This window comes from Penicillium concentricum (assembly GCF_028827145.1).
Source record: "Penicillium concentricum strain IBT 3081 chromosome Unknown utg000004l_segment0_segment0, whole genome shotgun sequence".
Classification (NCBI taxonomy): Eukaryota; Fungi; Ascomycota; class Eurotiomycetes; order Eurotiales; family Aspergillaceae; genus Penicillium; species Penicillium concentricum.
Genome location: NW_026622757.1, coordinates 503,169 through 530,151, shown reverse-complemented (window position 1 = coordinate 530,151; position 26,983 = coordinate 503,169). Strand labels below are relative to the sequence as shown.

At 48.3% G+C, this 26,983-nt stretch overlaps 11 protein-coding genes across 11 annotated transcripts; 5 read left to right on the top strand and 6 right to left on the bottom strand.

Annotated features, from left to right (window-relative positions):
* Positions 1-70: 70 nt before the first annotated feature.
* N7517_009140 (UTP25 family protein) lies at positions 71-2,326 on the top strand (the record flags this gene model as incomplete). The annotated part of the gene is made up of 3 exons (XM_056726863.1): positions 71-210; positions 264-774; positions 833-2,326. 3 exons carry the CDS (start codon positions 71-73, stop codon positions 2,324-2,326), a joined length of 2,145 nt encoding a protein of 714 aa, XP_056575435.1.
* Positions 2,327-3,014: 688 nt separating this feature from the next.
* N7517_009139 (uncharacterized protein) lies at positions 3,015-3,464 on the top strand (the record flags this gene model as incomplete). The annotated part of the gene is made up of 2 exons (XM_056726862.1): positions 3,015-3,092; positions 3,204-3,464. The coding sequence occupies 2 exons, from the start codon at positions 3,015-3,017 to the stop codon at positions 3,462-3,464; spliced, it is 339 nt and encodes a 112-aa protein (XP_056575434.1).
* A 2,188-nt stretch (positions 3,465-5,652) lies between these two features.
* Positions 5,653-7,114, top strand: N7517_009138 (DMT family transporter; the record flags this gene model as incomplete). Its single annotated transcript, XM_056726861.1, has 2 exons — positions 5,653-6,036; positions 6,104-7,114. 2 exons carry the CDS (start codon positions 5,653-5,655, stop codon positions 7,112-7,114), a joined length of 1,395 nt encoding a protein of 464 aa, XP_056575433.1.
* A 368-nt stretch (positions 7,115-7,482) lies between these two features.
* Positions 7,483-9,550, top strand: N7517_009137 (uncharacterized protein; the record flags this gene model as incomplete). The annotated part of the gene is made up of 2 exons (XM_056726860.1): positions 7,483-8,457; positions 8,729-9,550. The coding sequence occupies 2 exons, from the start codon at positions 7,483-7,485 to the stop codon at positions 9,548-9,550; spliced, it is 1,797 nt and encodes a 598-aa protein (XP_056575432.1).
* Positions 9,551-10,084: 534 nt separating this feature from the next.
* N7517_009136 (lysoplasmalogenase) lies at positions 10,085-10,750 on the top strand (the record flags this gene model as incomplete). Its single annotated transcript, XM_056726859.1, has 1 exon — positions 10,085-10,750. The coding sequence occupies one exon, from the start codon at positions 10,085-10,087 to the stop codon at positions 10,748-10,750; it is 666 nt and encodes a 221-aa protein (XP_056575431.1).
* Positions 10,751-12,770: 2,020 nt separating this feature from the next.
* Positions 12,771-14,409, bottom strand: N7517_009135 (choline-phosphate cytidylyltransferase; the record flags this gene model as incomplete). The annotated part of the gene is made up of 4 exons (XM_056726858.1): positions 12,771-12,905; positions 12,975-13,386; positions 13,446-13,796; positions 13,916-14,409. The coding sequence occupies 4 exons, from the start codon at positions 14,407-14,409 to the stop codon at positions 12,771-12,773; spliced, it is 1,392 nt and encodes a 463-aa protein (XP_056575430.1).
* Positions 14,410-15,558: 1,149 nt separating this feature from the next.
* On the bottom strand, positions 15,559-17,554 carry N7517_009134 (PP2C family serine/threonine-protein phosphatase; the record flags this gene model as incomplete). The annotated part of the gene is made up of 7 exons (XM_056726857.1): positions 17,475-17,554; positions 16,830-17,148; positions 16,704-16,777; positions 16,556-16,640; positions 16,282-16,488; positions 15,966-16,226; positions 15,559-15,911 (listed from the first exon to the last, which is right to left on the bottom strand). The coding sequence occupies exons 1-7, from the start codon at positions 17,508-17,510 to the stop codon at positions 15,559-15,561; spliced, it is 1,335 nt and encodes a 444-aa protein (XP_056575429.1). The 5' UTR covers positions 17,511-17,554.
* An 867-nt stretch (positions 17,555-18,421) lies between these two features.
* Positions 18,422-21,250, bottom strand: N7517_009133 (putative transmembrane glycoprotein; the record flags this gene model as incomplete). The annotated part of the gene is made up of 1 exon (XM_056726856.1): positions 18,422-21,250. One exon carries the CDS (start codon positions 21,248-21,250, stop codon positions 18,422-18,424), a length of 2,829 nt encoding a protein of 942 aa, XP_056575428.1.
* Positions 21,251-21,775: 525 nt separating this feature from the next.
* On the bottom strand, positions 21,776-22,288 carry N7517_009132 (GNAT family N-acetyltransferase; the record flags this gene model as incomplete). The annotated part of the gene is made up of 1 exon (XM_056726855.1): positions 21,776-22,288. One exon carries the CDS (start codon positions 22,286-22,288, stop codon positions 21,776-21,778), a length of 513 nt encoding a protein of 170 aa, XP_056575427.1.
* Positions 22,289-22,587: 299 nt separating this feature from the next.
* On the bottom strand, positions 22,588-23,505 carry N7517_009131 (metallophosphatase domain-containing protein; the record flags this gene model as incomplete). The annotated part of the gene is made up of 1 exon (XM_056726854.1): positions 22,588-23,505. One exon carries the CDS (start codon positions 23,503-23,505, stop codon positions 22,588-22,590), a length of 918 nt encoding a protein of 305 aa, XP_056575426.1.
* A 1,454-nt stretch (positions 23,506-24,959) lies between these two features.
* On the bottom strand, positions 24,960-26,255 carry N7517_009130 (uncharacterized protein; the record flags this gene model as incomplete). The annotated part of the gene is made up of 4 exons (XM_056726853.1): positions 24,960-25,407; positions 25,465-25,841; positions 25,927-25,973; positions 26,024-26,255. 4 exons carry the CDS (start codon positions 26,253-26,255, stop codon positions 24,960-24,962), a joined length of 1,104 nt encoding a protein of 367 aa, XP_056575425.1.
* Positions 26,256-26,983: the final 728 nt, after the last annotated feature.

Here is a 26,983-nt window from a genome sequence, read left to right as displayed (position 1 = left end):
TAAGATAAGGAAATTCTCATTTTGGCCGCTGTCATGGAACCCGACTCTTTTTAGTTCTTCATACACAAATATGCCTGCTCCTCGTGGTGGTTCTTTTAGAGGAGCTCGAGGCCGTGGTGGCCGTGGTGGTCGCGGCGGTCGTGGTCGTGGTCGTGGTGGTCGTGGACGTGGTGGTCGCTCCTTTGCCACGTCGCGATTGAATGAGTCCGAGTAAGTTCTTGGAGAAAAAAAAGTCTTGAATGACTATATCTAATTGGTACTAGATCGGATAATTCTTCTGGAGAGGATGATGCTAGCGTGCAATCCGAAGAGGAATTGGTTGATGATACCCAAATGGACGAAGGCTCCAGCAGCGACGAAGACGAGAATACCGAACGCCCCTACAACGAACTCCTCCAGCTACTTCACACCAATGAGTCAAATGGACCAGCTCGGAAGAAGCGCAAGATTGCCACCGACTCCAATGCTGATGTTCAAATGGCAGAATCCGCCGAGGAACCAGAGCAGGCAGATGATGACTTGGAAGCCCAAGCCCCATCTGACGATGAAGAGGAAGAGGTAGACGAGGATGAGGACCAAACCGCTGCTTTTGAGAAGCACTTCGATCTCCGCGAGAGTGCAGATTTGACCAAGCAGATTGAGCCTATTCAATCGAACAAATGGGCATCCGTCAAGAAAGAGGTGGATGGGCTACGGCTGGTACATACTGTTCCCGACACAGGAGCAAACAGCGCATCAATCCTTCCGCCATTGAAGAGCACAACCAATATCAAGGTATGCGGAGCAGACATGGATTTTATGTTGGCTCCAGTACTAACATGCAATCGCGCAGCTTAAACAAAAATTGAAGGCTCGTGCGGCCGAGCTCCTGCCTAAGATCACCGGTCAAGCCCAGATCATCGCGCCATATGTGTTCGACTACCAAGACGTTCTCTACGGTGCCCGCACTGCTTCCAATGCAAATGAGATGCGCGAGATACTCGCTTTGCACACCGTCAACCACCTGCTGAAGACCCGAGACCAAGTCCTCAAAAACAACGCCCGTCTGGCCAAGGACCCGGACACCGACATCGAGTGCCGTGACCAGGGATTTACCCGACCCAAGGTGCTCTACATTCTGCCCACCCGACAGGCATGTGTTAAGGTTCTCGATGCGATCACTCGGATCTATCAACCCGAACAGCAAGAGAACAAAAAGCGATTCACCGACTCGTTCTCGGCGCCAAATGATGAACAGTGGGAGCACAAGACTGAAGACTTCAAGGAGCTCTTCGGCGGTAATGACGATGACATGTTCCGATTGGGTCTCAAGTTCACCCGCAAGACCGTCAAATATTTCGCGCAATTCTACAGCTCCGATATCATCCTGGCCAGTCCACTTGGTCTGCGCACGATCATGGACCAAGCAGACGTCAAGAAGCGCGACCACGACTTCCTCTCCTCAATCGAGCTGGTAGTCGTCGACCACGCCGACGCCCTCCTCATGCAAAACTGGGATCACGTCGACTACATCTTCCAGCACCTGAACTTGCAGCCGAAACAAGCACACGGCTGTGACTTCGGCCGCGTCCGCAACTGGTACCTGGATAACCATGCGCGCCACGTCCGACAAACTGTAGTGGTCTCATCCTGCATCACCCCGGAGATCAACGCTCTCTTCTCATCCCAGATGCAAAACGCCTCGGGCCGCCTCAAGGCAACCCCCACCTACGCCGGCGCCATCACCGAGCTCCCGCTCCCAGTCCCCGTCAAGCAAACCTTCACACGCATCGACAGCACGTCACCTATTAAAGACCCCGACGCGCGCTTCAAGCACTTCACAACAACCATCCTGTCTACCCTGGTGAAGAACATCACACACGGCCGCGGCAAGGGCGGTGCCGGTACCCTCATATTCATCCCCTCGTACCTCGACTTTGTCCGCGTGCGAAACCACTTCGCCACCTCTACACAGACAACCAACGTCGCCTTTGGCGCCATCTCCGAGTATACCGAGCCGAAGGAGGCTAACCGTGCCCGCAGTCATTTCGTGTCTGGTCGCCACTCTGTGCTGCTGTATACCGAGCGTGCGCACCACTTCCGCCGTTACCAGGTCCGTGGTGTCAAGCGTGTGGTCATGTATGGGCTTCCAGATAACGCGCTGTTCTATAGCGAGATTGTTGGATACTTGGGTCTTGATCCTGCGGAGTTGATTGAGGCTGCTGAGGGTGGTGTGCGTGCGCTATTCTCGAAGTGGGATGCGCTGAAGTTGGAGCGTATTGTTGGTACGTCTAGGATTGGCAATATGTTGCGGGAGAAGGGAGGTGATACGTTTACTTTTGTATGAATATAGCTGTATGCTTTTCTAGGTAGATATTATCTTAGTCTTATGGATTATTCTCTCATACCACTTTACCTGTGCTGTTATCTGTTATATATGGAAAAGTCGGTTTTTTGTACATTTTATTATTTTTTAACGGCCTATATTCGATATTTTGGCTTTCTATTATTTCCATCCTTCTGACTATATAATACTGGCATATGAAAAAAGACCACTGAAAAGACATGTCAAAGACTATCATGTTTGTATTGATATGATTTCTTGCTGCCTCTCAAAGTTCCCGTCGAAGCTGCATCGGTCCAAGTCTAACAGTGTAAGCCTTAAATTACTATACCCAGACTCACTACCTCTATTGATCTCAAAGGGAGATATATCTGAATATGGGGCGAGAGATATGTGATTTAGACTCGGATTTTTATGCGTAGACTGGTTAATACAACCTCTCTAAGTGGTGCCTCTAGGAATATCAGATCAGAAATCTTCATCACCATTGAGACCAAAAGAAGCCCATGTTGGTTTATCATATCGAGAGCCTCTCCCACAACTTCTTCATTTCTCTCTCACTCCATTCACCTTGAATCCAACATACTGTTTGTTTCCCCTTCCTCTTTATTGAGACCTTACAACATCAACCATTCTCATCTACTTAGATTTTCTCATCTCCATTCATCCAGCCATCGTGCCAGCCACCATAATGGCTGTGAAAATAATCACCGAGAGTATCTGGTTTAGCCATGAGATACATCTGGTTAAAGATGCCGGCCTCATCCAAGTAAGTAGAGGGTTCAGCCCAAAGTAAGCACTGCATGAATGACTTCATCTTGCATATTCATTCATTGTTGACACAGTTGGGATTAAACCGATTTCTAACATTTAATATCAGATGGAAGGAATCATCACCGTTGGACCTAACACGCAAGTGGACGTCAAGAGCCTTTCCTTCGATGGGAATGAAGTCGGAGGATTCAGCGGCATCGTCACTGACGGATTACGGTTCCGATACCCAGTCAATATTCCGAATATCAAAGGATCTGTCACTTTTGATTTGGATCACAAGTCGGTTTGTGTTCATATCAATGTGACTAGGAAGAATGGAAAGTGTGTTGATTTGTACCATCCGGTTGCCGTTGACATTCTTTGGTAGGATGGGGTTGCATCATTTGTTCGAGGGAAAGTGGGTGGAGTGAGGAGATCTCCATATCTAGAGAATGCATGATCAAGCTGTCGTTGACCTGATTTACAACATAAATCTGACAACTCTGTAGTCTACTATGTTGTATGTGGATAGCCCTGAAGGGCCCCGCGTTATAGACAATCTTACGTAGCTCAACGTCACGTGTACCCAGTTATTCCCAAAGTGGTAGGCGGTATAATTATGCCACAAACAGAGGTTACATTGAACTGAACGAATATACCGTTCGCCCTTCGGGGCATATGGTCAACTGAAAATATACAGAGAAGATTAGCATGGCCCCTGCACTAAGGATGACACGCTCAATCAAAGAGAAGCTAACTATTTTTTTTTTCCTTTACAGGTCCAATTTTGAGGGTATCCAAAAGCGGGTCCTATTGAAGCGTATGATTAGTCCTACGCAATTAGGTAGTCACGTGATTAACTGACCAATGACGTCGTGAGTTCGAGCCCCACGTCGCGCGAAAAAGCGGGTCCATCTACCACCGTTGGAGGACCTGAGGTGCGGTGAAGAATGGGTCTGCTATTCCGTTTTCGGCCATGTGGGTCGTAGGTTCGAGCCGATCTGGCGACGATTTTATCATTTTCTCTCTGATTGGCTCGACCCTGTATACATTGAGTCTAGAGGCTCTTCTTATTACTCGCTCTTGACATCTCCATGGATACTACCAAGCCCAAGGGATATTGAATACTACGCTGTATGCGTATCATGACTCGATCTATGGCATAAAAAAGAAGCAACGCTGCATTTCTTGGCGCAAAGGTCTGAGTTGGCAATAATATCCTTCAATCAGGGAGCAATTTATACCATGAAGCTCAGATTGTTTCTATTCTAGGCTGCTCACTGGAAGATGGCAAAGCCACGATCATTGTGATTAACTATAAACCTGACAATTGACTCCCATCAGGAGCTTTCGCCGAGAGAGTTATTCACATCTCTCCTCCACTTGACGGCCTAAAGTGTGACTGCATTGAAGTCACTGGTCATGGCAAGGCTTCATCAGACGGCTTGCACCCTCCAAGATTGATCATTGATTATGGGCAGCGTGCAATGAGTTCATACTATCAGATGCTGTAAAGCTTGCACCCGATTCGCCATGATACTCTGATCAGAACGCTCTCACGGATGACTATAAAAGTGTTCTCTCGCCCATGGTGTCTCTACTCGTCAGTATATATTCCTCAAGGACAACGGCCGCTTTTCAGCTATTCTCGGCTGGGAATATCCTGGTTTATATCCAGAATACTAGAACCCGACTACTAAAAAGACCACTAAAAGAACTATTGAAAAGACTACCAGAGCATAGTTCAAAATAGACATGACAAGGCCGCGTAAGCCGACTACTATTATCAGTTGTAAACCAGCATCTATATACTACACAGACCATGTGGGTTCAGATTTAGGCATCAGCTCTGACTTTCTACGCCATGGATAGTCTTTTCGCTAGATCTACCACGATAAATGACTTTGTCAAAACTCCATCTACTAAATACAAGGTCTCTGTCCAGCCCTATGGGCTCAACTTGAAACGGCGATTAGTAAGCGATATTCCTTCAAATCTAGGCTAAGGTCGACATTTAGGTTAATGAGAAGCGAAGCATGACAAGTAAATGAATCGGATAAATATCCGTGTTAGGTGCATGTTTATATGTAGCTAGCAGCTAGTCCATGTAGGCAGTAAGTCGTGTGCCACACACAATCCGGGGGTACATGGTAGTACACCACCAGGTACTCCATACTAGGCAACTAGATGCGCAAACCATTTCGAGTCAAGTCAATTCAAAGACCAAGAAAGTCATTCAAAAGTAGCAAAAAGCAAAAATAGAAGAAAAACAAAGAAAGGCCGCGGTTAGCGGTCAACGGGGGGCTCCACTCGCCCGTGAGCTGAAATCTCTTTAGTCCAGATCGGCAACGCACTGCAGATATAAGATCCTTCCCTTCCACCTGGATATACGATTTATTTGCATCTATTCTCCTCAGGAGAATACTGTACATTCAGACTTTATAAAAAAAAGCAATCCGATCCCAAAGAGAAGAGAGAAAAAAAAAAAAAAAAAGTCCTCTAGATACCTCGTCTCCAATCCCCACAAAATCCCCTCAGGGACCGCCTCCAATAACCCCAGAATCACACATCCCAGTATGGTCACTACAAACCATTCGGCCTCAGGCCAATATCAAGATCATCCAGATGCACCCCTGCCGATCCGGGTGGAGCACTCATCGATCTCATCGGAGCAGGGATCGTCTTCAACGCAAACGATAACGCAAGCCCAGTATGAACATGATTACTGCGACAGCGCCAGTGAAGCCGATACCGAACCGGTATTGGCTCAATCAGAACCCCGTCCTATCGAGGACGACGACGAGGCCGTCGCGATGGCTTCAAGACCCCGCCATAAATGGCAGATTTGGTGGTTGCGCAATAAAGGTATGGGGTTGGTCTTGTTGGCGCAGGCTTTCGCTGCCTCGATGAATGTCATGACGCAGGTTTTGGAGATTCATAGTGCTATGCATCCTTTCCAGGTAAGACACAGAAAGATATCTTACTATATCGTCCCCCACCATTCTATACAAAACTAATACACCCCAGATCCTCTTCGCCCGCATGTCCATAACAGCGATCGCAAGTTACCTATACATGTACTTCGCATCAACACCCTCCCCACTAGGAACCCGTCCTGTCCGCGGTCTCCTCCTCCTCCGCGCCCTCTTCGGCTTCACAGGCGTCTACGCCCTCTACTACTCCGTCCAATACCTCCCCCTCTCCGAAGCAACCGTAATCACCTTCCTCTCCCCAATCATCTCCTGCTACGCCTGTTCCCTCCTCATCCCCGGCGAGACCTTTTCTCGGAAACAGCTGTTCGCAGGCTTAGTCTCTCTCGGCGGTGTCGTGCTCATTGCCCGTCCCTTCAGCGCACGTGCTTCACACACTGCCATCGCAACCCCGACTGCCGCCGCTGCCTGGGCATTAGGACTGTCTGCATCGGATGTCGAAAAACCACCCTCCGAAACAGATTCCTACCACCACGTCATGGCGACTATTGTTGCCTTTGTCGGCGTGCTCGGTGCTTCGGGTGCGTACACTTCTATCCGTATGATCGGTCGTCGTGCGCATCCGCTGGTATCGGTGACGTACTTCTCATCTGTAACGACGATTATTTCTCTCGTTGCGATGCTCGTCGTGCCATCTATACCATTCCGGATTCCTAATACGGTCGTGGAGTGGACGTTGTTGACAGGACTGGGTGTTTGTGGGTTCTTGTTGCAGTTTTTGTTGACGGCGGGGTTGTCGTATGTTCCACCTGCGTCTGTCTCGGATGGGAAACCTGTGGCGCAGGGTGCGCGTGCGACCTCGATGGTTTATATGCAGATGCTCTTTGCAGTGTTTTATGATAAGGTTGTTTGGGGAAGTACACTTAGTCCGATTAGTTGGGTTGGATCTGGAATTATTTTGGTATGTGCAGTTTATGTTGCTTTTGCACATGAGAAACCTGCTGTACATGGGAATGGAGGTGTGAATGGGAATGGAGTGGTGGAGGAGTATCATGATGTTGAGGGATACAAGGATGACGAAGAGAGGGCGGAGTCAGGGGGGAATTGAGTTTGTATATATATATGGTATATACTATATATTATAGTTACATATAGTATATATACCGTATATATATCGTATATATAGGGTTAGTGTATATAGTGTGCCTAGACCTAGACAGGTGCTTTGACCGTGAGATTTGCCACTGGAGCACTCTGCTCCGGCATTGCATTGTCCTATAAAATATCAAATGAAATATCAAATTCAACCTCGACGTCATTGGGTTACAATCCGGGAAGTCCCAAACGCATTTGGCTTCTACTCCTCGTACCTAGCACTAGGCTAATATGGTATATAGTGGATTCTCCATAAAATCCCACTCGCCCCATAATTTCCCCATATTTCTTTACTTCGCTCTACCTCTTAATAGACATAACATGCGTCACTTCGATACTTGGGTTCTCCGTGACCCCTACTCTATTTGGCATTACTATCCAACCGGTCATCGTTGGCGCGATACCGTCCGCGATTTAATTCAATCGCGCGCAATCTGTTCCCCAGAGAACAACCTCAAACCACCCATAGACTGGAGTCCACCTCAATCTCAACAATCTCCTCTCCTCCGCCTCCCAGCCGAAATTCGCCAAATCATCTGGTCTTATGTCTTCACCAACTCCCCTACCACCGAAACCCAAACCATCCACTTAGTCCAACTAAAAGGCAAAATTCGACATGTTCTCTGTCCAGTCCCGGTCAAGAAGTACCCAAATCAACCAAACCCATCTTTAACCCAAAACCGCCACTGTTGCCCTACAACCCCAGCCCGCTGGCGCATCTACGACGGCCGTGTCCCAGGACACAGCGATAGACTTCTTTACCCACACACCCACTCCCATCTCCCGTCAACATTAAGCAATAGCAATACCGCTCTGCTACGTGTCTGTCGGACTATCTATTTCGAATCAGAGACGATACTCTACAAAACCTCGCATTTCGACGTCGACGATTTATACACTTTTATTGCATTTGCGACGTCATTGTCGCCTGTTGCGCGTGCGGCAATTTCAAAACTCACAGTGCAATGGATGCCGATTTGGGTGCCGATGGCTGGGTTGGATCATAAGGGGTCGATTTATGCCCATACGCATAGTGATGAGTTGTGGGTTAGGTTTTGGGAGGTTGTGGCTAGTTTGGAAGGATTGAGGGTGTTGGGGTTGAGTTTGGATTTGGGCAGGTTTACTAGTGTTGTAGGAAGTACCGGGGAGGCGGTGGTTTCTGGTCAGAGGATTCCGTTTGGGATTGGAGAAGGGTGGGTGAAGCCTATTCTGAGGGTTCGGGGGTTGAAGGAGTTTGATTTGGCCGTTACGGCGAGATGTGATTTGCTTGCTAAGGGGGTTGTTGAGGGAGAGTTGGTGAGAGATGTTGGGCTTTTGAGGGAGGAATTGAGGGAGATGTTGTCTGGACCGAGGGAGAGGATGAAGGGAGTGGAAAGGAAGAGGAAGATTAGATTGGCTATTACTGCTGCTTGATATACCCGCTTTATGTATTTCTTGATACAATACCACATACAATTTGCATGGTTTGCATAGACTGTAAGTCAAGGGACAATTTGACTGTTCTCAAGTTGAAATCAGAGACCGTAAAGTCTCAGCCTCTCTCCCCTATAATTACTAAAGAGTATAGGACATGGCGACAACGGATCTACCTACTCCTTCCCATATCGAAATTCGTCATGTCTCTCGATATCTTCCCCCAGGGGTCTCCAAGATCATTACTCGGGGTGGTGATAGCTTTATCGGCTTCGTTGATGAGTCCACTGTCTTGAAGTACCCATGCTTTCCTAGCAACTGGGAAAGCTTTGAAATAGAGGCTCAACTTCTCGCCATCCTTGGAACCCATCCCCGGATCATTCAATCAAAGGGGCTGACCGAACACGGTCTTCTTCTGGAGTATGCTCCAAACGGCAACCTAAGCGACTATATCACCTCAAATAACGTTATTTCTCTCGATCGAAGGCTTAATTGGTGTAAACAAGCTGCCGAGGCAGTTGGTTATATCCATACAAAGCGTGTTATTCATTGTGATCTAAATGCTCGAAATTTCCTCCTCGATGAAAACTTTGATCTGATACTGGCGGATTTCCAAGGGATGCTCAAGTCGATTGATGGTGAAACATTATTAGATGGGCTATCGCGTGAGTGTTCAAAGTCATTTCGACCGCGGGTCCACGGGGACTATGCGGACGTGCACACCGATCTCTTTGCACTTGGCTCTGCAATTTATTATATCATGAACGGGCACGAAATCTTTCCTGAGCTAGATAGTTTTGAGGATGATGAGGAGATACTGTCTTTGTTTGAACAAGGGATATTTCCATCTGATGAGCAAGAGCATGTATGTTATTTCATCACGGAAAAATGCTGGAAGCAACAATACCAGTCTGCTGGAGATATTGTTCGGGATATCGCTCAACTACGGGGAGTATCCGAGAAGGGTGGTATTTAGGGAGGATGGCGGGATCTAGAGGGAAAGGAGGGTCCTCTTCAATTGGATATCATGAAAAATGTGTTTATTCGGCGCTCTTCCCTCTGCGAGTACATATCAGTGAGGGTACAATGTCAAGCATTCTCCCATACAGCCATGTACATAACCCTAGCAGAAGTCTGCTAACACTTTCTTTGCCATAACATCACAGCCCCACTAATATGGAAGTTTTGGGGAAGTCGAAATCAACTCTCTGTATAATTAAGTATATAACTCATCAACCGTAGGAAAGAGGGTAACAAATCCCCAGATTTAGGCCAAGAGTCTCACAAGCAACCTTCGAACGGATCCTCGGTATAATGCCTCGGTTTGGCTTATTAATCAGGCCCCAAAACCCGGGGCTCATATTTTCTCTATCAAAACACCGATCTCATTCTATCACAGATCATGGATATCTCAATTTCAACCTCAGCCTACCTGCTGCTGGCTTCACTGCCATTACTAGTGTTCTCAGAATGGAATTCCAGATCACACACGGGTACCGGAGTATTCAAAATGCTCTCTTCGGTCGCTTTCCTTAGCAGCCCATTACTCCTACCATCCACAGAATGGTCAGACTATCGCCGTCTTGTCACCATCGGTCTTGGCTTTTCCATGCTGGGCGACTTTTTCCTTATTCCCTCACGCCGTGAATTCCACGGCAAACCCCCATCCGACAAATCAGAACCGCAAGGAAAAGTATCAATCTCTTTTCAACTCGGTATCGTCGCCTTTGCCGCGGCTCATATAGCCTACACTGTAGCTTTCCTGCAGGATTCGTCCCAGACCTCCTGGACGGCTTTTGCAGCTACCTTTGTAGCCACTCTGGCCGCGGCAAAATGGTTGGGTGTCATCTATCCCCCGTCGCAGTCTTCACTCCAGACAAATGTACTGGACCTCGATATTGCGCCGGATATGAAACCAGTGGTTTCTATTTATGCGGTTATTATTGGTGTGATGTTTGCGGCTGCCACTGCTACCGCCCCGTTGAGTGTTCCAACTGACTGGTGGCACTCGCGAGCCCTGGGTGCTGCTATGTTTGTTGTAAGCGACCTGTTTGTTGCGAAGAATGCATTTGGAAGATCTGCTGCGCCGAGGAGCCGGGGGTGCGTTGCGATCTTTGTGGGGTATGCACTTTATTTCTGGGCACAAATGGTCATTGCTGGAACAGTGCGAGAATAGTGGCGAGCATGGACCAGCATTGAGCTGGGATATTCCACTGGTGTATCCAAGCCATGCTGAGGTAGATCTCACCATGACCCCCGAGTCCAAAATTGGAACTGGCCTTCCTCTCCTAAGTTTATCACGAGACAGGGGTACTCTGTATATAAGAGATCTTCTACTTCTACAAGGTCCGACTTTACCCATTTGCATGAAGGCTTGATGTTGATATAATCCTACAAGCTATGTATATATTCAGCAATACATTATTGCCAAATCTGATAGTGATCGACTCTACCAAACCCTAGGTTGCAGGGCTGTGATGAAGGCATTAAACCACTATAACTCTAGTATACTCTTACTACTACGCTCACACTAGGAGCGTGCTCCCTCCCTATTTGATATAAACTGTAATACGAGAACATCTATAAGAAACAGTGACATGGTTCATGATAAATGTGATGAAGAAATTAAACTACAAACTGTGGACAAACAGGAATAATAGAAACACATCCACAGATATCACATCCACAAAACCCACATGCATGTATTCTTCCATACCGAGCATTCTGCAATGTTCGCACTTGCCTATAGTAGGGGTCTGCCCAACAAAACCGTTGCCTGCTTAATTGTTCCCTAAGCAGGGACATGACCATGTGCCAACGATCCTATGAGGCCAAGAGAATGTGTTTGCCCACCCGAGAAAATCTTGACAGTGCAAGTCCCACACAGTCAGCAGAATGAGGATATATACCATAGAGGCAGATCATGGCTGCGACTTCTGCAGATGTCATAACTTGAAAACTCGTCCTTTTGGCTTCAATTCTTCAAAGCCCGAGCAAAACCAAAGCCACAATTTCTTGAGCTCTCGAAAATAGTTATCAGGTAAGAGGAGATACGATCATCGGTAAGAGAATAGGCTCGTCAAGAAGTTGTAAGGCGCCGTGAAGCGCTATATAAGGTATAATGATAACTATAGCTAAAGCAAGCTATAGTATTATGAGGAGGAGAGGGTAGGTTGGAAGACCCATGAGAAGGGAATTGGCTTTGTTTATATGTGCTGGAAGAAGTTCTGGTCTGTAAGGCAAAGCAAACAAGCCATCAATGCTCAATTCACAAGACAATGTGCAAGTGATTGTAGTAAAGGTTCCTTCGGTGAAATATTCATGTGTCTAAAGAGCATATAAAGAGGAAGCTAAACAAACTTCAATAGTCTTCGAGTGGCAGAAGCCAAGCCATTACGAAGATAACTGGAGTAAGTAGGACTCCCTTTGCAGGGCTGGGTAGGTGGGATACTTTTTCCGATCTATGGTGAGTGGCGAATCTCGGGCTGAGATACCATGCAGATTAGGGCTCACAGGTTACTTTTTATACGAACATACAAATCTATCAAATCCAGTAATCTGCAAAGTTCAATTGAGGAAATCTGAAACTGAAACAAAAGTCACAATCTATGTGCAGTCCAGGACACGATAGTCGAGGTCATGTACCTCGATCAACTGTCCATCAATTCCACCTTTTTTTGTACACAAACTAAAAACAAACAGGGGGAGAAGGAATAGCCTTGGATGGATCAAGATCAAAGACCTTGATCATGACCAGATGAAAGGAGTCAGATCAACCAACCCCAATCATCAAAGGCCAAATACAAAGATAATCAAACAGGGAACAAGTTCATTGGAATATTAGGGGGGAGGAGCGTTTGAAACCGCCGAACAAGAACCAAAGAAACAAATTGAAAAAGAAATATCAAATGACAAAAAGAACTGTATCGAAGCCGAACCAGCCAAGTTGGGCATACAGCTCATCCATAGAAGACACAGAAGAAAAAGACACCAAGCGCCCGACATAGGAAAAACCGCCAGTTACGGCACAATTTGTAAAGTATAAGACACGAACCGAATGCAAGATGAAAAGATGGATACATATGCAAAGGAATAGGAGGGAAGGTGTTAGGGGAGGGGGTAAATTGCGGCTACAGGAATGGCAGGCCATTTACCAATCTGTAGCTTGGTCGGGTACAATATAGAGGCAAAGTCATTTACTTTGCTGAGACGTGACCGGCACGGCCACGCACCTCCTCTTCGTAGCCATTGTGCTCGGACTCGGGGTCTTCATCAGTGGGACTTTGCATGCCGCTGGGGTGATCCTGGAGGGATTGGCGACTGCGGGCCATCTGTATAAAGCATATTAGTACAAGTTGCACTATATCAATCTGCGCATTTCCACTGTAGAATTGACTTACCCAAGCACGAACACCTCCGATCAATCCGAGACTGTATCCAGTAGCGAAATCCTCATTGCGGCGAGAGCCCATGGGGCTATCTGAGCGGCCGGGGATGTCTGCACCCACACGCGACAGGTGTGACTTGCTGCCACCTGTAGGGCTGGTGAGAGGTCCACGCATTCCCCAGTCCATGCTGTTGCGGCCGCTGGGAGCGGGGCTGTTGGGGCGGCTGTTCTGCCAGATCTGGCGCAGTTCGCGGCCGAGCTCTTGGCCGGTCATGGTCCAGTTGTTGCGGATGTTATCACGCAGCTCGACAACATGACGCTTGATCTCAAGCTCGTTCTTCTTCAACCACGAAACGTTCAGTTCTTGGCGCGAGGCGCCGCGCTTGAATTGACGGGAGATGTACTGGTCGTAGTCACGGACGACACTACAAATAGATACATTAGCTTTGGGTCTGCTAGATTCGGTGTTGTGGGTGGAACATACCGTGTGATGATACCAGTAGTACTGACACCCTCTGTACGCTGGGTCACCAGGAACTTGCCCTGAGACTTGATAGGTCCGTAGATGTCATCACCCTCGGCGGCCTCGTAGGGCAGATCATCGTGAGCAACATAGTCAATCTGGTGCTCAGACAGGAACTCCGGTGTCACAACCCACGGGCAGCAGGGAATGACCTCGTCAACCCACTTGCAGTGACGGATAGTCTCCGCGCGCTCAGCGCCGCTGAGCACCGTCAAACCCTTGCGCATGTGTGTCTCCTCATCGCCAGTCACACCGACAATCAGATAAGTATCTGGGAAAGCCTTCTTAGCCTGTTCGAGCTGTCTCATGTGACTATAAAGTGATAGTCAGCAACTATTACCCAATTGAGCGACCCTAAAGCCCAAAATGGAAAGGGGGGCTGAATCTGAAATCTGAAATCTGAAACTCAATCCGCTCGTGTGATCACCTACCCAAGATGGAACAAATCAAAGACACCGTCCGCATACACGCGTACCGAGCGGCCCGTTGGGGGAGGGTTGGTTTTATAACCAACGGGATCCTGCAAGCGCCCAAAGACCGGGGGTGCCATCTGCTCCTCTGTAACAGGCTCATCGTCTTCGGGCAGATCGATATGTAGACCAGGGCGCGACCGAGGACCACCCTCAATATCGCTGCTGGCGACAGTTGTCTCTGATGGCTCGCCGGGGTCTTCCTTGTTGATGGCCCCGTTCACCTCGTGGTTTGCATCGGAAGCGGCAGACTTGCGGGCACGCTTAGAAGCATGGCGAGTACCATTGGTGTGAGCGTTGGCATTGACGGGACCTGTTGAGTCGTCGCCGCCTTCTTCGCCGGACGCGTCGCGTGAGGACGGCTGGAGGTCGGCTGTGACGTTCTTAGGAACGGGCGCGGGAAGGTGGGAGGCGCTGCGCTTGCGCTTGGCGGCGGGGGATGTAGATGGCGACATTATGATACTGGCCCTGGAGAATAAAGAGGGATTTCTTCCGAGGGGAATGAATGAAGAAGGTTGGGGATGGAGAGATTTAGGGAGAGAATGTAGAAACCCTTAATGACGGCAACCCGGTTTTAGGGGAGACTGGTAATTTTCTGTTTGGGGAAAGAGTGGGGGCCGTAGCTCCGCTGTCGTAAGCGCCCACGGTCCACCTGGACAAGAGTTAAGAGGGTACGGGGGTCGAATCTTACAATACAGTGAATTGCAAAAATGTATTGCAAATTAAAGTCTTGGCATCTTACACTGACCACGTGTGGATTAGCCCTGATAGGTACAGGGGTAAATGTGGACATCTCTCCGTATAATAGGTCGTACTCGCATAGCTCTTCGGTTTCACGCCAACGAATTAGGCAATTGACAGAAATTTCATACCCCTGATTTGCTTACTCCGTACTTTGTATTTTGTACTTCATAATCACTCAGAAAGTTGCTTAAGATAGAACATCTACCAAGGTATAAAACGCTCAATGCAGATATACGCCAAAGGGTATGTAGACCATTGTCATTGCCCATTGCTCACCCTGACGAAATCTCAATACCCAATTCTACCAGCTTGCGCCCCTAGCAAGTATTCTCGTATAGACCAGACCGCAGATCAATGACCATAGGTAGGGAATAGACCGGGGATTAGGAAGGGGAAAAAAAAAAGAAACCGAAAAGCGGTTAGGGAAGTGTAAATGGCTCGTCAATAGCGGGCATTTTCTGCGGTATCTCGTTGTGGTGATGGCATAAAGTAAGAAACGTGTTCATGAGGCCCATTTGGCTCCCGGCGAAGGGCTCTCTTTCAACACCCTCCATGGAAATTCAAAGCTCTTGTCTTTCATCTCATTCAATTCCCTGTGGGTCTCTTTGCCACATGTCCTGTCTCTGACAAAATATCCATTTCAAGTCGAAGGAAGTTAAAAAAAAAGGGTGTAAACAGGCTCGGGACCAGAGCCCGACGATAACTAAGCGCAAAACAAAGAAAGGGGGAGGAAAACAGGGCATAGATCGTGGAATCAGGGGGGGGAAGGGTCGTTGACAGTGGGCAAGTAAAACAAAACCAGATTGAAACCAAAACAGGAAAGACCCCCAATCGTGAGACTATTCATATAAGTTCATAGACTACGATGAGGACTTCTCTTTCTCGGCATCGGTGGAGGCCGGGGATTCGGATATTTGAGCAGAAGTTCCGCTGACATTATCCTGTTTCCCCTGAGGACCTGGAGTGGCCTGGCGGTCGTTCCGGGTGCTTGATTCGTGCTGCACCTGGTTGGGAAGATCCTGGTCCTCCTCAGTCTGATCAAAAAGTTCTTCGTCGTTCTGGTCCGGGATGACTTCAGTGCCATCACCCAGGAGGATGATGCGGCCCGAACGGACACTGAAGCCACGGGAACGCTCCATCTCCAGGTCATATTCATCCGGGTTATCCTCAAACTGGTTCCGAATCCCGGGGCCGCGGAACTCGGCTGCACGAACTGGCCGTCAGCACGAAGAAGTGGGGATGCTTTCGGGTTCCTCGGGAGACTTGCCGTACTCGGGCGGAGCACACGGTCCATCCCCGTTCGCAACCCGCTCTGCAATCTGGTTGTACCACTCCTCCTTGGTCTTGCCTTGTAGGAGTCCAATGACGGTCATGGTCATGTTGTCACATCCGACACCGCCAGTTTCACTGTTGGAGGCAAGGCAGTTGTCCATCATGTTCTCACAGATCTGGGCGAGGGGCTGCTTGGCAGCAATGCCTCTGCGGACAAACTCAACCACGGCCTGGGAGGACTGGCAATCCCAGATACCTGTAGACTGGTTAGCATTTAGACTGGCAAGAGGGAGCGATAAGAGAAAACATACCATCACAGGCAATCACCAGGAATTCATCATCATTCGTCAGTTCGTGAACGGTCACATCGGGGTATGCGGTGACGATCTGCTGTTCGGGAGAGAGCTCGGGGCTCTTCTTGAATTCAAAGTCACCGATAGCACGGGACAGGGCAAGGTTGCCATTGACACGACCGAAGTCGACGAAGCCACCAGCAGCGGTGATACGGGCCTTCTCGCCTGTGAGTGTTATTTGTTAGACCCCATTGTGTTATATGTAGCGAACTGTATGGTTCCATGTACTTACCCTCGTTCTGAGGCTTGTGGTCGAATGAAAGGGGCTTTGCACGTCCCTTGACACCCAAGACGGATCGCGAATCACCAGCATTGGCCTATATTATCACAGTCAGTTTCAATCCCTTTGATCTGATATTGGTTTCAAGATTGTAACATACCACCCAGATCTTCTTCTGTGAGATAATGCCTGTGGAAGCCGTGCAGCCAGACACCTCCTCCTCATAGCGGGGGTCTAGGCCAAAGTCAGCGACCACTCGGTACACCGGGAATAACATAGCACAAACCTTCCAAAATAGCCCTATCGGTCGCAAGGAAACCATCCTTCATGGCCTGTTCAATATCACCCTTGGCGAAAGCATCCTGTCGGGAAACGATCTTGTGCAAGTTCTCGCCGGTGAATAGTGCCACCTTGTCTCCACCGTGGCCATCGTACACACCAAAGAAGGCGAGACGGTGTTCCGGATCTGTCGGCTTGTCGTTGTTACCGGTGTAGTTGGCCTGGAGGTCAAGGATTGTAGCGTGGGCATCCTCCATGCTGATTCGCCAACCCTGCATGGCCGACACACCATACACACAGCAGTCATCCCCGCCTTCGGACGATGTCTATATCAAGTGAAAAAGAACATGTTAGTTACACTCGATGCTTTTTCCATAAGATATACAAGGGCTGTCTGGTAGGATTGCGACGCCAGTTCGTGGTCGAACCACCCCCACTACCCAGCTGAACTACCCAAGACCCCGCATGGCAACCCGAGGAAGATTCCTCCGAGCGACAGCACGGACGATTTGTTCAACTGGGAAGATCTGAGAGACTTGGTCCCCTGATATAGAGTATGACAAGAGTCCAAAAAAGGGGGATGTTTAGACATAGAAATAGAGCATCACAATGGCCAGTGTGGGGTGTGAATCAAGGAAGTGAAATATCTCACCTTTTCGACCACCGGCTCCGATAGGGTTTGACCCATATTGGCAAAGATTGAATAATTCGGGGGAGGTTATGGGATCGAGGTATCGAAGTGTGGGAAGTGGAAGGGAGGTGCTGGAGTGGAAAGGGTCAGATGAGGGCGCAGGGCTTTCAGCGCGTCTGGTTTCCCGCGATAAGTGGGGAACGACGGATGACGATAGATGTCTTGCCTTTGCACGATATTTTGTGAGAAAGAGGTTTGGTGAGGTTGGAGAGATATAATTTCAGTAAGCTAAGAGGAGAAAGTTCGAGTCTAGAGATCTCGCAGAGATTTCCTGGTATTGCGTTTACCGCTTTTGTTACGCTGTGCTCTATATAGTCACGTGAGGAGGGTCATCTAGGAGTTTTTGAAGATGTTTTGCATTGGAGAGAATATTTTGTATAGAAAGATCTATAGCTTACATGGTCATAGTGTCTGGAATCAAGTATATTACATCTTATATCTCATTGAGGTTGAGCGGAAAATAAACAGGGGTATATAGCCCCTGTAGTCACCATACAGTCATGCCATATCAGATGTCTGACGCTCAACCTTGAAACCCCTACATTATTTTATTTGTAGGGAATAACTTCCTTTCCCTCGAATCCATCTCATGAGCTATGGACTCTATTCCAATGTCTGTCTTATTCCGAAGAAATTACTACACGGACCTCGGAAGATCCAAGCGGTGAATCCTACAAGCCCTGTTCGCTACATGTGTGCATGCATACGAAATAATCTTGGAATCATGCAGAGATATTATTATTCACTCCAAAACTAGCAGTCTCTACCAAAATACCAACCAATCAACCATAGAAAAGCCAATGGATATCATGCAATGCCCGAGAACGCCAGAAAACACAATAGACAGAAAACCGAAAAAAATGGAGAAAGATATAGAGAGATGAGACGGGGAAAGACGAAGTCAAAGATCAAACAAATGCCAGCTCTCCACTACTGGCTATAGGAAGACCACGCTTATCGTCACTCTTAATCGGCCGCGGGGGCTCAAGAGGTGACGACAACCACCACGGATGATTGGGGCTCTTATTAGGGACCTTGCGCGACAGATGCTCATCCAGATCCGAGATCATTGATGAGCTGTGCGGCATAGCATTTTCATCGTTCACTTTCTGAGGCTGGGAGTTGCCCTGGCCCTCCAATTGCCGACCACTGCCCATACTATTCTCGCTCCAGAACCGCGGCAGCGGAGAGATAGCACCGCGATATTCTTGTGCAAGACTCAGCTGGCTCTGGCCATATGCGCTGCCCTCGGCAAGAGGGAACAGACCGGCCTGGTGCAGGTTTTGATATTGGGAGAACCGGTTGGCGGTGGTGTCATCGCCGTATTCCGAAGCTGAGATCGCTGTCGACAAGGGCCGTTCGTGGATGGATCGGCGGAAGTCATCACTAAAGGTGGATTCGGAGACGGTGTCGGCGCGGCTGCGCATGCTGCGGTTTCGGTCGAGCGCGCGCATGCCCAAGGAAGTGCGTCGGCTGATTTGCGCGGAGAAGAGAGGGTTGGAAGAGTTGCGGTGCTTGGCTCGGCTGTGAACAAACGCTTCCAGGGAGTCGGCTTCCGAGAGGGTGGAGTCATCGGGCTCGACGGTGCGCAGGGTCATGCGCTTGTAGTTTTCGGGAATGCTGGATGCCATGCTGTGGCGCATGCGTGCTGCGGCTGGCGGACGCGGGAGCATCATCGCCATGTTGGTTATGCTGGTCTCATCGCTCATCATCGAGGCTCGCGCATTTTGCCATGATGCCTGCACCACGCCATGGCCGGGAGGTCCGAAGCCGCCGGCGCCATGGCCCGCTCCGCTGAATCGTACAGGCAGTCCAGAGGCAATGGAGGAGATACCGCTTGAGCGCCTTGAGTATCTCTTCGACTTGGATGATTGGATGGATTCTCGCCTCATGGCTCGCGGCTGGATTGTCTTCAATGGCTCTCGGCGGGAGCGGGTGGTCGTCTTGCGACGCACGGGGCTGTTTGTGTATGAGAGACGATTGGTTTGCTTCTTGGACGGCGAGACAGTTTGAACTGGCTTATTCTCTTCGATGGGGTCTCGCAGAGGGACGAAGCCCCCACGAGTGGGAGACTTGCGAGCAGGAGAGCGAGGGGGAACAATGGGCTCAGGGATAGAAAAGCTAACTGGGTGCTCCCGTTTATCAAATGATGACACGTTCCACGCGGGTCCAAGTTCGAGCTTGGGAATCGACGATGGGGAGATAGGACTCATCCAATCGTCGGAATTGTCATCACGATCGCGGGAAGGTCTTTCCGTCATGGATGGCTGGCAAATAGGGACATCTGGCCTGACAGGTCGTGGTGGAGCAGGCTTGCTGTCAGATGGACCCTCTTCGATCGTGGGCGAGCCCTTGCGGCTACGCCAGCAGCAGAAGAGAATCAGCATACTCAGAATTATCACGAATGGGACCACAATCGAGATCGCGATGATTCCAGCCTTCCTGTGGTTGGGGGTGTCAGGATGAGTGAACGGATCGGTGGGGTTCAAATGTGTGTCGGAGGCTTTGAGAACATCGAGAATAAAGTCCCTTGTGTCTTCAGTCGATCCTTGGTGTGCAGTAAGAGGAATGGTGAACTTCTTGGGGTCCATGTCATCCGGAACATGCCCGTAGAGAGTCTTGTTGTCCGAGAAGTAGGTAAGCCACGTGAGGTCGCTATCCAAATCGATCTCCAATTGCACAGAGTCATCGGTGACGATAGACTGGTTGAACACGAACTTGAAGTCCTGACCAATGGCTGCCTCGCAGCCATCCACGGTGTCGAGGAACAGCTTCCAAAAATCTAGCCGAAGCATCAAGTGCGCTTCATCCTGGAAAGAGTCTGTAACGGCAATGGTGATATTCTGGTTCACAGCATTCTTGGGTGGTGTCCCGCTCAACGAGATATTGTCCTCATCCAGCTCCAACCAGTCCGGCAATTCAGCATCGACCTTTGCCAGCTCCTTGATAGAGATTGGCGAACCGTCCATAGTGAGAAGGCTGGTGAATTTTGGGCTGTTGAACTCTTCTCCTCTCGTAAGATTGAAGGTTTGAACAGTCTCGTTGAATGTCAGAATATGGGGACCGATCGAGAGTTCAAAAGTCACGTTGGCCGCACTGTACCCAGCTACATCCGATGCGATCAGCTGAAAAGTAAATGTCTGAGGCCCCGCGCCTGGAAAAGCAGGGCTATACCCAGCAAACTTCAGGGCTGCCGGGTCGAAATTGATCCAGGAAGGTAGCGGGGCGTTGTTCGGCGAGGTTCCGTAGTAGATCGTGGAAGGATGCGTGTTGCCAAAGGTATCCTGGTCGAACTCGATTGAGAATGGACGACCTGGATGGATGAACAGCCTGGCAGGGTATGAGACCGGTCCCAATTTCTCCAGTTGAGGTACAAGCGGCTTGTTCACCGTCGGTCCCTGGTCTGCTGTCACGATCAAAGTAACCTCCATGCTGTCTTTTCCCGATTCGTTCGATGCCACAAGCTTGAACTTGATGGTGCCACTGTCGCCTGGGTGTGGCGTTCCGGACAGAGTGAGACTGCTGCTGTCCACTTCGAGCCATGATGGCGCATTTGATAGCGAATATTTAGTGTCCGCGTCGCTGTTAGAGAAAGTACTTTGGGCGAATCCAAATCGGAAAGGTTGTGAAATCCGGGCAACGGGTGGTAATTGCGCGTTGATAGGATAATTGGCAGACAATGTCGCTGCACTGACGACTGACAGAAAAGCCAGTACGATGGTGAGAAAGGCCGTCATGGTTTAAAAAACGCGAGCACGCTGTAACTGTATATATCTAGAAAAGACACAGCTGGCTCACCGGTCACCAACAACGCTTCCAATCTCACGGAGAAAGATAGTGAAAGTAGACAAGATGGAAAGAAAAGAGAGATTCAGGATGAAGATGAAAGAGTGTAACGCATGATCTTCCAAAAAAGGATCGTGGTCCCTCTCGCACCAAAGGGACCAGGGAGACATTCAAGGCGTGCCCTTTCAAAAAAGCCATGCCTGGATATGTTAGATATCGCGGAAGTATGTAGCAGAATGACAGCGGAGAATGGACTCGGACGCGATCGCTATAATCTCACGTTTCGAACACGCCCGGTCCATGCAAGGGGTAGTCGCAGGTGGCTCCTGCGGCAGCCAAGGAGCGTAGACGCGCCCAACCATCATGACTTATTGCCCCTCGGACTTATTTGAAAGGGACCAATAAGGCAAGGAACATTTTTAGTGGGAGGAAAAAAGGCCCGAAGGGTGCAGCATTGACGGCAGTGGCTCAAACCATCAAGCTTCTAAATCTAGGACCATTTTGATGCCTGTTCGTCCAGGGGCATAGTAATCAGGGATAACTTCACGCTCCTCGAATCCAGTGCGAAGATACAAGGCGCGTGCAGGCTCCCTGGCCTGGTCCACCCAGAGCTGAATATACTGGCAGCCCTCCTTTCGTAGGCGCTGCTGAATGTAGGACAGTACCTCCTGGCCGACACCTTGACGGCGGTTAGGCTCTGTCACACAGATTTTGTGTAAAAGCGCAACACCCTTCTGTCGGACGTAGACCGCATAGGCAATCAGATCAGATTGTGATCCCTTGGCTCGAGTCGCGTACAGTACTCTCGTGTTGGGCTTTTTTCTCCACAGGTCTTCGCCGAATGGGAAGGCCTCATTGGTGGGGAAGGTCTTTTTCTCGACGCGTGAAATCTGGGCAAGAATCTCCAGTGCCTCGTTCCTCTTCAAGGAATGAATGTCCGAGATGGTGAGGGGCATTCCTCCCACTCCAGTCTCGTATTGAGGTGTCATTCCGGATGGCTTTTGAACGCCTGTTCCAGATATTTGACACTGTAACTGTGTGAGTTTATGTCGTGTCAAGGTCAGAAGTTCAAATTTGTACGGAGTAGTGAAAAGTACTATGTCCCCACTGAGTTTCAGCCAATGAGAATCGCCTTGATCTATAAACTACCTAGTCGGCAATGTCTCAATTTCATCTACGCGTCTATGCATCTATGCACGTCAAGTTGATTTGTTTTTGATTGGTAGAGTACATGTCGAGTCATGTCTCGCAAAGCGCCTGAGCACATAGTCGACCTCCCCAAGCCAAATCACATGATTACCGTGATCGGTTCGCGTTCAAGATTCCACAATCCTCCGTTCATGCATGCATTGACAAGTAGAGACTTGGCTTTGATATCAGGACGAAAAAATGACTGTACAAACCCTTTGATTACCATCAGAAGATTGAAGAATCCCCCACCCTCAGCCTCAATATTCTCCATGGCCTCCTGAAGAGCATCATAGTGCAAAAATTCAATTCCATAATTCTCGAGAGCGCACCCAAAGACATGCAGATGAGGAGGATCCCTCCAAATCTCATTCAACAATTGCGGGCAGCCTCTGAGAGAGTCGCGATGCGTGTATGGTGGTGTGTGAGTGATGAGAACGTCGATATTGTCGGGGATTCGGTCCCAAATGTTATCAGAGTTGGGGTACTGGAAAGCCGAGGAAGGAATGGTCATTGGTGAGTATGGGCTTCCATAGATGCGGAGTTGGCGTCCATTCCAACAGGTCACAACGACATGCTGGTGCTCCAGATAGATGATGTCGCCCCAGTATACACTCTCGAGATCTTCAACTCTCCAGCGACGAGTTCCCCTCTTCATTTTATCAAGATACCGGTCAGATCTACCCGCAACAACAATCTTGATGGGGTGAGGCTGGGCTTGGAGCCAATTCAGCGTGATCTGGAGCTCGGCGAGCGATCCATCTGATGTCAAATCGCCAGCGTGGATCAGAATGTCGCCTCGCGGTATATTTGATCGCTGTCTGTAGGTGTTTGAGATGCAGACTATAGATACGGGGTTTTCAGGCAATAGAGGGAGGTTGACTGGTCGCCATGAATAGAGCTTGCGGGCGAGGAAGAGATAAGGTCGATCTCGGAACTGTTGCCAAGCTGATGGCGGCGCCGGTGGTGGAATGATGTATGACGAGTTGCTGCCGAACGCAGTCATTCTGAAAGACATGATGATAGACCTCAACCCGATAGGCTGCTGATGATGATGACGATGCAGGAAATTCGAGCGAGAGACGAGTTGAAGTATGGTGTTTGCGGCTTGGCTTGTTTTAATTAGATCTTCTCTGAATACATTTTGCCCTTGGCCTTTTCGTAGGGGTCGCCGTTCGCCTTGCGCTCATGTCGCTACATTTATTTTCCTCCATGTTCGTATCAGCCCTCCCGGACAGTAGCCCTAACAATGTAGAATCACTCGATAATACGCGTTTACGTTCGTTTCACCTTTTCTTCCATATAAAAGTTACTCATGTACAACTTGTTTGCTTCCTGTCTGATAGACTAAACATATAGAGAGTCTCTATTTCTCTTACATCCTACTATTCTTTCTTCCACACATCTTCCCTCTTCCATACTTTCTCCCGTAAGGTTCACCATCTATTTTCTTCTCTATCTTTATATCAATGGCAAATTTATCAATATCTCAAGCTTCGGATTTATCACTCTTCTTTCATATCTGGCATCAAATCAGGAGCAGCACCTCCGGCCCGAGATTTCAACTCACAAGTACTCAACGTCATTTATGGCTGCTGGAGAGGGAAAAGGAAGAAATCATGATTCATCAATACATGAAAAAGCAGCGTATTTATACCCCGAGGTCTGGCAAACGATCGCTCAGTCTACTAGCAAGCAATGGGAGCTAGAACCATTCAACAGCTATAATCAGAACAATCCTCCTGGCCCTTTCTTTGGCAAATGCCTCCATCGGAGCTGAAGTCGACCGGCCATCTGATGGATCTAGTCCTACCAAATAGAGTGTTGTGGACGATGATAAAAAAAGAAGAGGGGATTGGCCAGGCACGCATTTTTGGGGAGGAATAATAATCAGGTTCCCATCCTTGTCGTATTTGATGATGTGGTAATACTCTTGAACTTCGTGTCGCCAGTGGAACAATATATAAAGGTGGACGATTTGCTCAGAAGCGCACCGTTGATAATCTGCTTATCCTCCGCCAGTCTTCAAAGAGTGTCCCACGCAAATCACCAAACTCCAATTCGGCATACACATGCCAGGTGTTTCTCATAGGTATGGATCCAGCATAGGTGAAGGCAATTAAAAAATCTTGGTGGCTACACCTGGCTTGGTTATGTTGAAAACCACAAACCGAAGGAGATTTGTTGAATAGAAAGGTAGAGGTATTTATAGCAAGATCGAGGCAGTACTTGAGCACAGGAGGCAATACCGTGACAATAAAGCGATGTAAGTTCAGTTATCACATATAAGAAAGAGGGAAAAGGAAAAACACAGTGAAGAAAAGAAAAAGGAAAAGAGAATGGCTTTTATAGCCTGCATATGGTATATATACACCATAGCCAAACAATGTCCCACAAAGGTATAAACGTCCATGTATATATATTCATTAACCACATAACGCCAAAAACAAAGAAAATAACTATTGGACCAATTTAATCAACACTCCAATGCACAACTCGTTTAACACGAATAGCCATCGGATCCAGATTCTCTTCTCCACTAATCCTCTCTTTCGGATCTGTCTCCACATGAGTCCTGACCGACGTAAGAGGATCTAGGTCTTCATCCGGGTGGAACGGTGTAGGACTCGTTCTGCATTCCATGTCGTATTTATCGTGCTCCCGATCGTGGAGAGATATTCTGTGTATAAAACTAGACAGTCCACGCGATCCTCCGAAATGCTGGGTGCCCGGTAAGTTGGGCATTTTCTTGACCATGGACCGGACAAATGGCTGGAGGACGGGGAGACAGGCACAGATGATTCCGACGCATGGCTCGACGGTTGACCACACGGATACGCTACCCAAGGCCCATGTGATATCGACGTTGCCACGGAGGTAGGTTAAGTAGTGGATTCGAATGCCGCTTGCGACACAGACACTAAGGCAGAGTTGTGTTAGTATTGGTTTTTTTGAAGAGGTTCATTCGAACACATACAATCCACCTAGAAGAAGCACAGCGCATACACCAATCTTCTGCGTTGTCCGCATCTGAAGTTTCCAAACAATAGGCATCGGGACGAGCAGAATAAGAACGTCCGTCACGACATTGGCCGTCGCATTCCCAATGTAGTAGTAGTAGAAGTTATATCGGTATGAGCCCGATTTAGGGTCGGTGATTTCGGTCCAGAAGAATGGAATTGGATCACAGGCGCATAGGGCTGCGATCATGCTTCCCATGCACCAGCCATAAGATATAAAAAGAGTGGCCCAGATCATCCAGTTCATGCCGAAGATTCGGCGGTAGAACATGAGAATGGAAACTTTGATGAGGAGGAGCTCGACGAGATAGACAATGAGATAGGCGAAGAGGATCTATATCCAGTTAGATTTGGCTCTGGGATATATAGAATGATTTTGTTCGTGCCTTTTTCATTATGACCATGTTCTGTACTGTTACACTCCAGATATGTAGACCGAAACCGTAGGTGCCACCTGATGTATATACTGTTAATGTCTTTTTTTTTTTTCCCATATAAGATCGGAGTTACACGTACCAAGAATAGATGATGCAAGTAATGCAATCAATGGAATGGCCGTTATCCCAATCAGCCAGTCATCGGCTTCCAGCTTTGCTCCCTGCATATATAACCTCACAAATAGACGGAAGATAATAGTTAGTATGGCAAGCGCACATACAGTCACGACAGCAGCTGTATCTTCCGCATTTCTGTTTTCGTCGAGATTGATGCCCTCTGGCGGGGGCCCGAAGATTGATGTCATATTCATCTTTGCGATTTACTGCGCCAGCCTGCAATATAGAGAAAAAAAGAAGCTCCTAGGCGTTAAGCATTAGAAGTCAAAATGAGTGTTAAAGGACTAAAAGGTCTAACAGGCGAGTATGGGGTAGTCTTGTTCATTTTGATCTAAGGTGAAATCCTAGAGAATCAGGGCAGCATCCTAAAAGGGTTTAAGTGTACATTTCTTGTTGTCTGTCAATTCCCCCGTTCCACTTTCTCCATTCGGATAGGATCTTTTCTGCACAGATTGCACGTTGTTTGGGTGGGCCGTGATTAGGGTTGGGGGCGGAATATCAAACTGGAGAATCCAATTCTTACTGGTATACAGGATCGTTTATGGGTCAGTTACCCTTGAACAGTGCATTCATCCTGAAGGATTGAAAGTCTGAAGATTGTGTTGCAATTCCTTGAGGATCAACAAGGTAGTTTGTACAATGTGTTGTATTCAATCAATGTAAAACGCCCTATATCAGTGCACCATCATATGGAATCATAAATTATTACAAATGATACATTTGGTACCCTCTTGTAGAATGAGGCTATTAATGAAGTTATCCAGACTTGAAAGTGGCTGAAGCACTTCGGCTATATCATTTTACAGGTTGTGATTTATTCCCTCAATCTCCCTACCAAACTATTGTATAATGGAGAAGAGTAATAGAAAAAGAAGGCAAGTATACGCGAAGACTCTTTAATATAGGGGTATCAATTCCCTAT